Source organism: Hoplias malabaricus, chromosome Y, assembly GCF_029633855.1.
Source record: "Hoplias malabaricus isolate fHopMal1 chromosome Y, fHopMal1.hap1, whole genome shotgun sequence".
Lineage (NCBI taxonomy): Eukaryota > Metazoa > Chordata > Actinopteri > Characiformes > Erythrinidae > Hoplias > Hoplias malabaricus.
Genome location: NC_089820.1, coordinates 16,562,581 through 16,576,204, shown reverse-complemented (window position 1 = coordinate 16,576,204; position 13,624 = coordinate 16,562,581). Strand labels below are relative to the sequence as shown.

At 41.6% G+C, this 13,624-nt stretch overlaps 1 protein-coding gene across 3 annotated transcripts in view; it reads left to right on the top strand.

Moving 5' to 3' along the window:
- Positions 1 to 9,076, top strand: part of LOC136678603 (cotranscriptional regulator ARB2A homolog) — a 172,099-nt gene extending 163,023 nt beyond the window's left edge. For all 3 annotated transcript variants that reach the window (XM_066656649.1, XM_066656651.1, XM_066656650.1), the window contains exon 11: positions 6,453 to 9,076. In XM_066656649.1, coding sequence (XP_066512746.1) covers positions 6,453 to 6,616 — 164 coding nt within the window. In that variant the 3' untranslated portion in view covers positions 6,617 to 9,076. The remainder of the gene's footprint in view (positions 1 to 6,452) is intronic.
- Positions 9,077 to 13,624: the final 4,548 nt, after the last annotated feature.

Sequence of the window (13,624 nt, the reverse complement as noted above, 5' to 3'; positions counted from 1 at the left end):
GCGTAAGCCTAGCTCTGATGGATTCATAAAGCGTGCTGTTCTTCTTTTGTAATGGCATTTGTTTCTTCACTCTTAAGAATTGCTAAGTAATTAAGTGGCGTAGTTAGGACCTATGGAGGTTATTAAGGCCTTTTCTGTATAGAAGCAGCTGATTTGTGTGCTCTAATCTGACATCGGTTCCGACTTGTCATACCTTACAAGCAGCAAGAGAAGGAAGTGTAGATTGTTTATTCCCCAATGTTTGGCCTTATTGCATTTGTTTATCTATAGGCTTATCTGAAGATGCCAGACAATAGCTGCTTCCCTTTATAGCCTTCGACGTACGTAATAATAGTGCTTATCTTGTACTGTATGCCTAGACAATTGTGTTGTGACGCTCAAAGAGTAGTATAGTGTACCATGTGCTATTACAGCTCTAGCACAATGCATGATAAGCACTATATAAACAAGTGCTAAATATGACATTACTCTGTCAGTAAACACTTAGCTGTAAATAAAATCTGGAATTTGGAGTCTTTTTATGCTTTTGTCTGCGTTAACAGTGTCCCAAAATAAAATCTGCCACTGCATGTGCAATTTTTTTCAATTGATACGCCACATTCCATTGTGCGCTCCTGTCACATCCCATTATGCTAGGCTAAGCTTGTGTGAATTAGCTCTCTTCTAGGCCTGTGTCTGAGTCGCATTGTACACAGAGACTGACGTTAAGCCTCGGTTCATTTGTTACCATGTGATTCTCCCTCCTTTCATTCAAGTATTCGTCCTTTTTCTGTTTACCTGATAGCTGGAGGGAGTGACAGTCATGTCATAAAGGGCTGCTTGTGCTAGACAAGCAGCTGGGCATTTTAATTGTTGCCAGTTTGCTCCCAGTGGATTGAAGTGTAAGTGTGTGCGTGTGTTTGCGTGTGTGCGTGTGTGTGTGTGTGTGTGTGTGTGTGTGTGTTGTGCACACCCATGTGAAGGTGTATATTACCCTCTCAGGCTCTAAAGCACTCTCTGTGTCTTGTGTCTCTCTCCTAAATCTCAGCAGACTAGCTGTCTAATCATCAGTTGCGCTGTGAAAAAAGCTAGCACCGGCATCAATCTGCCTTGTCTCCTTCATGAATATGCTAGCACCATGATGATTAGCCAGAGGAGCTTAGGAGTTGTTTGCTCTCCGGGCTTCCCCGTCACTGTCGTTTGCTTTTGTGCCCGCTCCTCCCCGAGTTATCTCGGAGATACGCAGTCATTTGAACAGGGCTAACTTAATCATGCTAATGTGGACTGAGGTTGTTTGACTTGCCAACAAATTAGACCTCAAATTAGCCTTGAAATCTCCTGTAATTTTACTGCACTGTCAGTGATGTTTCTTTTTTCTTGCCTTGCCCTCCTCCTGGATATGAGACATGGTGCTCTATCACACAGATAGGTGTGATACACAACGGGTGTAAAATACAGAAGGTGTGAGATGTAAAAACAGAAGGTAGATGTTCGGTAAGTTTTTAAAAATGTATTTTATAATATTAAACTATCTCTTACATTTTAAACAAATAGAATATAAAAATGCGCTAAATTATGGTAATGATAAAGGTATTTTTGTTCTGTCTTTGGGAGAGTTGAGTGGAGTTAGGGTACCTTCCTCACTAGCCAACTTTAAGCAGAACTTAATTTACCTCCTAAGCCCTAATGGTCATGTGAGACTAATGTGTAGTCGTTAGGCCATTCTTTCAATTGAGCCACTCGACCATTCAAGCCTATGTCCTCAGTATTTGAATACTTACCACACCATAAGCCACTGGCAAAGAGGAGAGCTTCATAGTGGACAGCCCAAACTGGCCTTGCTCTATGGGTGTCAATTTTCATCTTCATAAGCTGTGATCTTTATTACACACACAGTCTTGTAAATGGAAAATGAAATAATAATAATAAAAAAAAGAGTTAAATCTTGTGCGGTTGCCGTGTAAGTCCTGGTTCAGGGACACTCTGGGCACGTGCAGTGGACCACACATTTAATACCGGCATAGTTCAAAACTCCTCAATTTGAATAATGTGGAAAGAGAGTTGTGATAACTTTGTGGTTTTCTCTCCATCTCTCTCTCTCTCTCTCTCTCTCTAAAGTGAATTGCAAGTCCTCTGAGCAGGCCCTGCAGCCACTCGTTCAGCTTTTCTCATTTATGGTTGTGTAATGAGTTCTGCCTCTGTTTGCTCCAACGACAATAATAAGTAAAGTAATTAAAAGAGGCAGAGAGGGGGGAAAACATCAGCAGACACCATCCCTTACATGGGCAAGTGTTGACAGCGAATTGCATTAGAGTGGTGTGACTTTTTGATGAAATTGTAGGTGCGTGTGTTTATGGGTTTTCCCCTCCTTTGTATCTGCGAGTGTGAGTGTGTGTTTTTATACATTAATTTAATTACACCCAGTATAAACAAGGCATGATTTTGCCACAACAGTAATAACTGTAAAACGTGCTTCCAGCATTGGGCATGAAGTGCGATGCTGCATGCTTTTCTAAGGGAGGGGGGCTGTTGCGGCGAGGTTGTATATGTGTAAATATAGATTTGATTAGCCGTCTTATGAAACACGGCTTGTGGCTTTGCATATTCTCCATTTACTGAGAGTTGGGTTGGTGCGGTGTGTAAGAACATTGGCACCTCGTCTGGTCTCATTAGTCCCCAAGCTGAGCACACTCAGATCCCCTTTCCCTCGGTCAGGCATGCACCGCCAAAGAGCCAAACCACCAGGGCATCGAGCAAACAAATATCATAGAGAGCCGGGGTTGGAACTCCAACTCGTACGCCAACAGGGACACACACGGCACACACAAGTTCTGTTAGCAGCCTCTTGTTTCCCTTCACTGACAGTGTAGCTTCTCAGTCTGTTCCCTCCTGTTGGAATAAATTAGGAAAACGTGTACATTCCAATATTATATTTGCTCAGGTAAATATTTATATATACATTGTTGTGATTTCTCGATTGTGATGCGAAACATAAACGAACATAAATGAAAATAAATGAAAATACTCCATATTTGTTTATGTATGTATTTATTTATTTATTCATTTAATAAATACTAGATTCTAAGATACCGTTATTTCCCCACCACAGTGTAATTACGACATATCAAAACGCCTGCATAATGAAAGCAAACAATTTTGAAAATTAAATGAAATATGCCAGTCGTGTTCAATCAATTAAGAGACAGGTTTGAATGGCATGCTACAGATGGAGGCTAATTATAATCAGCACACTTTGATATTTTTTTTTTTTCTGTTTGGCGTGGAGTAAAACTCGCAGCAGTGCTGCGACTGCTCATTCCCCTAGTGTTTGTTCTTTGATGCCTCACCGGCAGCTAGGATTACCATTTTTGACTTATTAGGTAGTGGGGTTATAACTTGTGTTTGTTTGTTTGTTTGTTTTTAAAAACCCTGTTTATCCCAAAGTGATTAAAGAGCTATTTAAAGATCCTGAAAGAATCCAGTTAGGCATTAAGCATCAGACTGATTAGATCTACTGTCTGGAAGAATAATCTCAAAAGAGCGAATCGTAAAGCACACAATGAACTTTACAAACTGTGTTCTGTTCCCGAGCTCTAGAGTGTTGGCGTTCCTTACTGCTCCATGTTTTTAGAACTTATTCTTTCTTTAAGTGCGTATGGAAATCATGTAACTCTGTTAACGTGGTTATGTTTATTTTTGTATTTATTTAAAATTATTACACACTTTCAGTACAGTGCAAACAACACTTAACATCTGGGCGCTTTTAAACCTGGACATTTTCTAAATAATAAACACCATGCACTGAAGTTCCATAGCCAAATAAAAAGATACAAATAAACAACAACAACAACAAAAAAAACAGTAAATTCAAGTCTCCGCAATAAAATTGTTAAATACACTGTAATTGATTTTACTTCATTTACACGTGGTATAAATATTATTTTATGTTATTAAAGATTAAATTTAATTTGTTGCTTATCACAGTTCATCGCCGTTTTTATGCGGCCGTGAGTATTCACTGTTCACTCCGTCCTTGCAAAAATAAATGTAATACTCAAGTGATGCCTATTCCAAGCATTAATAAAAGTGTGTAAATACAGCATACCTTATTAAATTAACAAACAGAGCATAGCCTTAGTAATTAAATAAATGTTTAGTTTGATTTTTCTTTTTTTTTACTCTTAGAGTAAATGAGCTACTGATAGTTTAATAATCCTCCCAGTTACGTTGTAATGATTTTTTAATTTGACATTAATACTACTTTCATGAGGCAGAAATTTATCAGCTATATCCCTCTGACAGCCAACAGCTTATAAAAAATCCCTCCTGGAAAACAGAATCCCTGGAAAAAAAAGAGAGCGAGAGAAAGAGTGACTGTCATATTTCTTCCTCTTTGTGAGACAGACCCGTCTTCCTGGAGAAAAATGACTCGTAATCCGTGGGCACATCTTAAAGGCATTAATTGAATTTGCGGCCTGACTGCACATGACTGTCCTTCTCCGTTCTCGCCGTATGATCAAGTGTAACCCACACATACACTATTGATTACATTCGACACATCTTGGCAATTAGTGAATGGCACAGTGGTGTAATAAAAGCCTATTAGTGAAGCGCGCTGGCGAGTGCTCGTCAGAGGTTGATGTGGCCAGTGGGGGCGGAGCTCCTGCAGGGGTCGCCCCAGGGCCCCGCGTAATTTGCATTTCTGCTTGGAGATGCACTGTTGCTGACCCTGTAGCGAGGATCAGTGCGAGAAGCTTTCGCCCGCTCAGGAGTTCACCGCTGGTTCAAGGTAACAAAAAGTAAGCCCTCCACCATTGATCACTCCTGAAGAAGAAGGAGAGAGAGAGAGAGGGAGAGGGGGAAAAAAGAGAGAGCGAGAAAGAGAGAGAGAGGGGGCTAGTTGGAGGGAAAGAGAGAACAATTGGAAGCCCTGTGCTTTAAATTGGATATAAATTATAAATAAGAGCCGTGAAGGAGGCGATGTCTTCTTCTCCAGTGGTGTGTTGTGCCAGGACCTACACAGGTAAAGAGATTGTTTGGGCAGGAGTTATTGACTCGCTGATTGCCAGCTTGGTAAACTTGACCTGAGGCGCTGATCACTCGCCAAGCTAGAAAAAACCCATTGATGCACACTCCCTCACACATCTCAGCACTGCTATCTTCATCAATACTGGCCAGACAAAGGTCAATCTAATAAACATGGAGGTCAGTGTGGTGGCCATTTGAGAACTCTTTTGGCATGGGCCTTAAAGGTGCTTTTTAATTGTATCCCTGCGGGTAGGCCCTTTCAGTTCGGTCGCAAGAAAAGAAAGGAACGACAAAAAAGACGTATCGAGCCAATCCTCTATGCACCGCGCAGAAAGTGCTTTCAGACAAAGGCACTGTTGAACGTGAGAAATCAGTGGGGTTGTAAAAATTTCAGCTGCGCTCAATAACATGGGGCTGGACAAGTGCTGCTGGAATACTGTACATGGAGAGTGCTCGGAGAGGAGATAACACGCTGACAGATAACACAATAAAACGACAAATTACAGTGTTTAAGTGCCTGGCTCGCTGTTGCTCTCATTGTGGAGAGGTGCTTTAAGGACTTTGAAAAGGTTCGATGAGGACTTTGAAAGGTACGACGGGGACTTGAGGTGTACATGTCACTCCTCCAGAGCCCAGTGACCCGAACATGGGAATTCTTTAACCTGCCGCAAGAGGCAGAAACCGAGCCTTTCCGTGGATGAACTGATAGCTGGGCTTTAGTCACCAGAGAGAACACTCAATCTTCCACCGGCGGTGGTCAGTGCTTCCATTGTTCATTGCTTTGCATACGTCTCAATAAATGAAAAAGTGGTAAGGGATATATACAGAACTTGATACGGCGAGAGCTTGTGTGTGGTACTCCAGGGTTCGACACCAAAGTCTGATGAATCTGCATTACTATAGAAAGGTCAGAAACCACACTGTTTGTGCACTTTCCAGTCGGACTGGCCTGTTTTATAGCTGGGCACATTAGACATAAGATATATGTTAGACATAATTAGGAAGGAACTTAACGCTATGGGCCTGAAAGGACATGGAGTTGTCAACAAGCCAAAGTCAAGTCAAATATTGAGCTGTGAATGTTCTCAGAACCACCTTAATATTATTAAATATGTTCAGGATTAACCTGGGAATTTTAGCTTTGGCGCCACTGCAAAGAAAATAAGTAAAGGCAGGTTTCTGACATTTTCACTCTACTGTATTACACTTGCTCACATGCAGGAACTATTCCAAACCGTTCTGCAGCGTCAGTTTTATTAAGTTGTTTGGACACACATCCACAAAAGTCTGAAGTCTTGGACCTCAGCTGTACATCCAACAAAAAAAAAAAATAATAATAATTTCATCTGAAAGGTCACAGCACTGCCCTTTAACACATAATCCGTCTTTATTTTCGTTTTCAGTCTAATCTTTGCATCTTCACTCTGCCTCTGCTCTGTTCACAGGCACTGAGAGACACGAGCTGACTTCATGGAGAAGCTTTCACTCCATCTTCAAGTTTTTTGACAAACATCTGGAGCATCAAATGGATGAAGGCGAGGATGAAGAGGAGCCATCGAGCACCGTACCTACACGCAGCTCCAACCGAGTCAAGCATGAGGACCTCTAGAACATCAGAGAAGCTCCGAGCCCTCTCCCTCCACCCTGTATGAGTTTCTTCTTTCGCTCTTAATGAAAAATAACCCTCCCCTGCAGGCCCTGCTTCCAGCACATTGTCTCATGTCGTGGAGTGCAGGGTCGGTGTGTATACATCAGAATAGCGTTTTGCATTACTTCTAGATGAGTGCAACTGTCAAAGCAATATGGCTCCACTGCTTGTGCCTCCCCTGGGCTGCTGTGTGGATTCGGTGGCGACCCGTCGGTGGCCAGATTAAGGCTGACAGGCGGCTCCGCACTGCGCCTCGCGGTGCACCTCTAATTGTCCTGACATCGCTCTGAACTGAGCTAATGCCTGGGAAACACATACACGCTCACACACACGCTCTTGTCCCCCCGAGGTCCCGTGCTTTGGACATTTACATACTTCAGATTCCGGACTTGTTGCCAATTCCGGGATTCGTTCAGTGCTGTGGAACTCGCAATACTTAGTCATTTTGCTCATGAATATACATATTTGACACAGATCTTTCGTGGCAAGTAATAATCTGAGTAGTTGATTTATAATCGTATTAACGTCCGTGGAATTTAAACAGAGAAAGAAGATTGATATCCCGAAAGCCACGAGCAGCGTGCTGTAGGTTTAAAAAAGCCTTTCCTGCTTTTAAATCTCGTAAAGCCACATATCAAGGTTGAGTTTTAAGGATATTTCTTCTGAACAGAAAAGATAAGTCGGTTCACCAGTGTCGGAATATCCGCCGTGTCCTTCCTGCGTGTCAGGATCGGGAGAGTTAATATCCAAAGCATAAAAGGGATTCCTTTAGTTGTTTGCACAGTGTATCCTCCCTTTTTTCCAGTGCTCACGCCTGGTAAATCTCACATTTTTAACATCCTCCGCTCTCCCTATAAAGCACATGTTATGTCACTTTTTTTTGGCATAAACAACAGACATTGTCTTCAAGACAATGTGGTATTAATCAAAGCTTAAAGATACGTCGTTCAGACGCGTCAGCACATCACTCTGCTCTGACTCCAAATAATCTTCCACTGCTCTGTCACTGTGGGGACCGACTTCTAGATCTTTAAAGGCAGGCTATTTCAGTGTTTGCATATTTTACGTTTTAACCAAAATAAATAGTGCACTAAATATATCCACATTCAGGAACATCAGATGCTTTTAGGGGTTTTTTTGTTGTTTACTTTGAGACTGAAGTTTAACTTTTAATAGTGTAGTAGAAGTGAAAAAATGCACAATTTCTTTATCTTTAATTGCAGGACGTTGCTTATTTACTGCTGAGTTGGAGAAGTGAGATCGCTCTGGAATTTGAATACACTTGCCTTAGGAATAAACAAGGCAAATTCAGTTTTCTGTTTTTTTTTTCTAGTATAGACTACTAAGCCATATGTCGTGAGCCGACTGTGTGTGAGAAGTGCAGCCTTAAACCAAATCCGAATACAGGCCTACATTTGATATGTAAATTATGAAGCGTTTTAACACTTGCTATTTTTTAATCAAGTGATTTCTACATTTATATTGAGAAATCAGTCGTTTTGAATGGGGGATGTTAAAGTGGTTTGTTGGTGAAATGATTATTCGTTATGATTTTAGTTTTCAGTCTTCTGCATATCAGTGTAACGTAAGTCATTCCGAAATCGTTGCTAATGCATCCTACTTTGCCATAGTTGCATTTCCACTCTATTGGCTTTTAATCGTTGATTTAATATTGTTAATATTCTTCTTTTTATGATGATCTGCAAAAATCATGGCTGTTATGGAATAAATAATTTTCTAAGCTTATATTATGACACCATTGTTTATTTGTTGATCTATAACCGCTCTCTGAAATATGTACAGCTCTGGTTTGAAATTAAAAGTCTTCCGTCTGTGTTTAGAAACTAATAAAGAACTTTAGTTCCTTTAAGGAACCAAAACACGTTCTTCAAGCCATGGCTCCGAAGAACCCTTTTTGGTGCCTTAATTTGTACTGGTGTATGCTGTGTTTTTGTTCTCTCCTTCATTCCCCTCCACCACAGTAAAAAAAAACGTCTTTACTAGAGCTTTTATTCCTTAGGTCTCACTCTGACTCACACTATTTACAGTCCAGTGCTGGGGAAGGCATCGCTTTCAGTGTGAGGAGTTGTGGTGTCAGAGGTCAGCGCTCCGATAAGGCCGCCTGGCTGCCCTGTTCCCAGGGAAGGTGAGCCGCCGTCCTCACCTGCTCAGCTCACGTAACAGCGCCACAGCTCTGCCGAGAAAGAGGAGAGGAGAGGCCCACACGCACAATGAGGCCAGTGTTAAACACAAGAAGTGTCAGTCAAAGCAGCAGCAGATCAGATGGAGCCCAGAGCAGCACGTTTCTCCTCAAACTCGCACAGTTCCTGCCTTTAACCATCGCCAGCTCTAATTAAAGTGCTTTCACTTTACCTCTCATCTGCATCTTCTTATTCACAGTGTTTTACTTCATTTGCATAGACGCGGAAAACTGGATGGATATGAGGTGTGCTTGTAATTACATCTGTTATGTGTTACATGTGTTGTTGATTTTCCATGTGAAAATAAGTTAACACTTCTTCTACAAGGAGTGCATGTTCAATGCGGCATAATCCTGGTCATTTTAGAAGAGTTTAACATAGACGGAGATGCATGAAACACAGGTTTGTTTGAAGACTTTTTTGTCTAATTTGTTAAATTAAGGAGATTAACCCTTTCTGTGCTTCACTGTTTACTGAAACGTGTTGTCACTCGCAAAATCAATTCATTCATTTGACCAGAAGTGCCTGAACTTTGAAGACTGAAGAGTTTGTGTTCACTGAAGACTAAAGTGGTAGATTCCAAAAAACGCTGGTGTCCTCTATTAGGACTTGACTGTTTTTGAAAGTCTTATTTTGTCCAGGAACCAAACCTTCAGAAGATGTGCAGGTGCTCCATTGGCAATAAATTCAAGTTCATTATGTATTTTTATCAACAGTTCTGCTGCCAGTTTTTTTGTCAGACTTAATGCTCCAGGGTGAAGATGGAGAACAGACTGGATGTGGTACCAGCCCAGCCATCCTGGTTGTTTGGACAATGAGCAGTGGTCTTCACACATCTCAGAGCAGCTAATGCCGAGTGTGAATATGGCCACTGCGTGATCAGATCGCATTCAGAAGACTCTGTACAATGGAGTTGCTCTGAACTCGCCTTACACCCGAATCCTTCACATGCTCGCTCCCTCTTTCCTGTGTGAGATTTGTCGTGAGCTCCAGGCCGAGTGAAAGCTGCCCTGCCTCGCCTCCGCTCTCCACATCACAGCTCTGACACTTCTCTATTTGCATAATTATATGCTCGCCTCTGAAGGGAAATCTCACCCTTACATTTTACGGGTCAACAAACTGCAACAATCAATGTTTTATTGTGTTGAATAAAAGAAAATCCAAAAACCCTCTCCCTCTGCATGTGCTTCTCTTTTAATATCTGTTCCTCTCCTGTCCATCCATCCATCCATCTATCGCTCTATCTGTCTATTGATCAATCTCTGTCTCTTTCTATAAATCTGTCTGCCGTTCTGAAAAAGTTTGTGGTCGAGTTACTTCTCTATCTGTCCATGTTTCAGTTTTCAAACCTCTTTATTATTTAAACATATTCTCATTCTTTATAAAGTTGGTGTATCTCCTCTTTCATCCATCCACTCTCAACTTTTTAAAATGATATTAATTATTTTCCTCTTTAATTCTTGACTGATCTTTGATGGTCTGTCCATCCATTTCATGTTCATAGTTATTCATGTTCTGCTGAGATTACATTGCTGCTGCAGTCCTGTAATGCCAATGGCACCCACACAGTGTCACACCCACCTGTGTGTGTGTGGCTGCTCCTCCCTGTGTGTGAAGCTGTAGCCCCTGAGCACAGCACACTGTTTTGGGGGATCAGGACAGTGTGGAGTGGTCAACAGCTGCTGCCAGAGGCGTTTTATGTGGCTTTAATGGCAGCTCCTAGGCTCCAGCACTGTGGACTGTGCCGCCCTTTCAATTTCCTCCTCTCTGATACTGGGGGTCATACAGACCACAGAGTAAAAGCCTGGCACTGAAATCAAATCCATTTCAGCAACAGGATCAGACTTTGTGTGTGTGTGGGGGGGGGGGGTGGATTTTAGGGCGCTAAAGGAAACTTGTGTAAGCTCAGGTGGTGTGGAGATGTGAGGAGAGATCACAATGGAGGGGAAAGTGAGGAGACGCACAGACCTGGTTTTGTCAAAACATTATGAGCATTAGCCTTCGAGATCATTCCGTCTGTCTGTGTGTGTGTGTGTGTGTTTTATTATTACCTGGACAAATCTCAGGTGCGCCTGAATAAATTACTGCGCATGAACGCAGTCGTTTACTGTGTTAGTGTGACATTGATGAACGGACCCAAATATTCAACAATATGAGCGTTCAGCCGCGGAGGAGCGTTCTGCGCAGGTCAGAGAGGAGGGTCACGGATGAAGCTGCGCTACGCTGAAGCAGATTGTGATCTCTTTAAACGCCCCTTTATCAAAATATAAAACACCCTCCCGAAGGCTGAGGCGAACACCGAGTGTGTAATAACCGCGCGTGAAGAGCGGAACGAAACAATGAGAAATAACGTTATCATCTGGTCATTTACAAACACGGAACACACATCCGTCTGATTTCCGCACGAAGTAGAAACTCCCCAGTCGCCGAGAGGTGATAGTTTCTCAGTGAGGAACCATCTCTAGAACAATTCTAAACATTACACAAAATAACCGCAGACTTTCCCAGCCTCAGAGACACCAACAATTTCAGTACATCCGGAAAATTATTCATTCATTCAAAAAAAGTATTCATTCATTCATTGTTATTATTATTTTGATATATTATTATTGTCGGGTTTTTTTTCAGTTTAAAGAGACGTTATAACAATTTCCCTTTAATTTAACTCCTAATTCTAATATAAACTGTGGCAACAACGGAAGGAAATATTAATAATTATTGTATTAGTAATAGATTTGTATTATACCTTTTATACACATATATTTATATGCGGAAGTGACGTTAAATAATTTGCAGTGCACAAGAGATTCGTTTCCCTAAGTTTTTTTTTAGCTTTTTAGTAAGTTTCACGGAAAAAAAACCAAGTGCTATATTTTCCATTCGGTCTCCCCTCAGAACGCAGTGAGGTCCAGCACTAATCCGACTTCATCTCTGTCCAAATAAAAAACACCACTGTTTTTTTTTTCGTTTCGTTTCACTTAGTTTCGTTTCGTTTTCAGTTTTGTTTCACTGTTTAGACGTGTTTTGTTTTGTAAATTGACGTCTTGGACAGGTTCCGTGTTTAAAAAAATAAAGAGAAAAAAATTGGTTTCGTAAGAATCTGTTATTAATTTAATAGCTGGACTTTGTTTAGTTTTATTCAACTTTGCTTCAGGTAAAATCTTTATATTAGACTCGCCGCTAGAATCGTAACCACATTTAGTAGTAATTTTACTACATTTTCCTGTGCGTTACTTTATTTGCGTTGCGTTCCGGTGCCTTTAATTGACCCTGATTTGATTTACTTTCTGTGATGTTGCTTTGCTTTATTCTACTTTATTTTGTTTAGTTTTTACTTTATTTTGTTTCACTTTACGGTGTTTTTTTTTATTATTAATTTTTATTTATTTATTTATTTTTTACTTTTTTTGTACTTCAAAGTAAAGCACAAATATAAGATAAACAATGTCGTAAGGACCGTGTTGGATACACATCCACACAGGTGCGCGGTACGTTTGCCTCAGAGCTGCTGTACTTTGCGCTCCGTAAGTGCTGTATTTATGTTGTTTAATAAGCAGGCTTCACTTTTCCGCAGATGAGCAGAGCATGGGGAGGTTGACCACACGTCTGTCCTCTTTGTTCCCTCTTCCCTCTCTCTTTGTCCAGCTCTAAGACCGAGGACCTGAGGAACCGGGCCTTAAAATCTCTCGGAGAGAGGAGTAAGATTACAGTAACATTACAGTCCGTCATCTTCAGCTGAGGACGGAAATCCCACACAGAGCGCGAGCTCGGGCGACCCCGGAGAGAGGACACGATAAAACCTGATCCTTTCCAAACAACAAGAGGCCCTTTCAATGAAACCAGATTAGGGCGCTCTAAAGCCCTTTCCAGTACCGCGCTTCCCCAGCTGCCTGTGATGTGGCGCGGCATGGGAGACGCACTGAGTCCTGCTGGGCCGGTGGGCTGTGTGTGGGGGGCTTTATGGCGCGAGGGGGTGGGGGGTGAACCTGCTACTCACTCACAACATTATAGATGAGTCTCATCAACACTAACGGACTCCTCCGAGGCTTTAAGCTCGTCAGTGCATCCTCATTAAGAGCGCGAGCCCCAAAGATGAAGCTCTAAATGAAGTTATTGCCGTCCAATGAAGCCGAATTACAGACACACAGAGAGATGACGACCACCACAACAACGACGATGATGATGATGAAGGGTAGGACTGATGGATAGGGGTCATTATCACATTAGAAAAGTCCTGCCTTTTTAAGGCCTTCTTTATTCTCTTTATTGTGATGATCTTCCTCCTTCTCTTCATTCTAAACCAAACAATATCTAGCAGCTCCACCCATTCCTCCACCCCCAGCTACCCACCAGAGCCAGGAGCCCGGATGAAGCGCGCGTGCAGAGGGAAAAGCCTCTGGTTTCAGGTGTGTGTGAAATGCGCGAAGAAAGCTTTTCCGTTAAAATCACTGAATAGCGATTCTGGAATTCTCCAAATGGGTCCCCGCTGTAACGGCCTGGGTTTACTGTCACACTAATCACGTGTCTGCAATATTTCATCTTCATTTATTAATCTCGAGTTAATTCTGCGTCGAGGAATAAAAACTTTTCAAAATGTTTCAGCACAAAGAGCTTAAAATGTATTTATTATTATTATTATTATTATTATTATTATTATTTAACTGTGTGTGAATCCATTAAGTGGTCTACAGTTCAGACGCGGGTCTAAACTCAGGATAAACACAAGAGTTCTGAAAGATTCAGCTCACCCCTATGTTTTGATGCACTC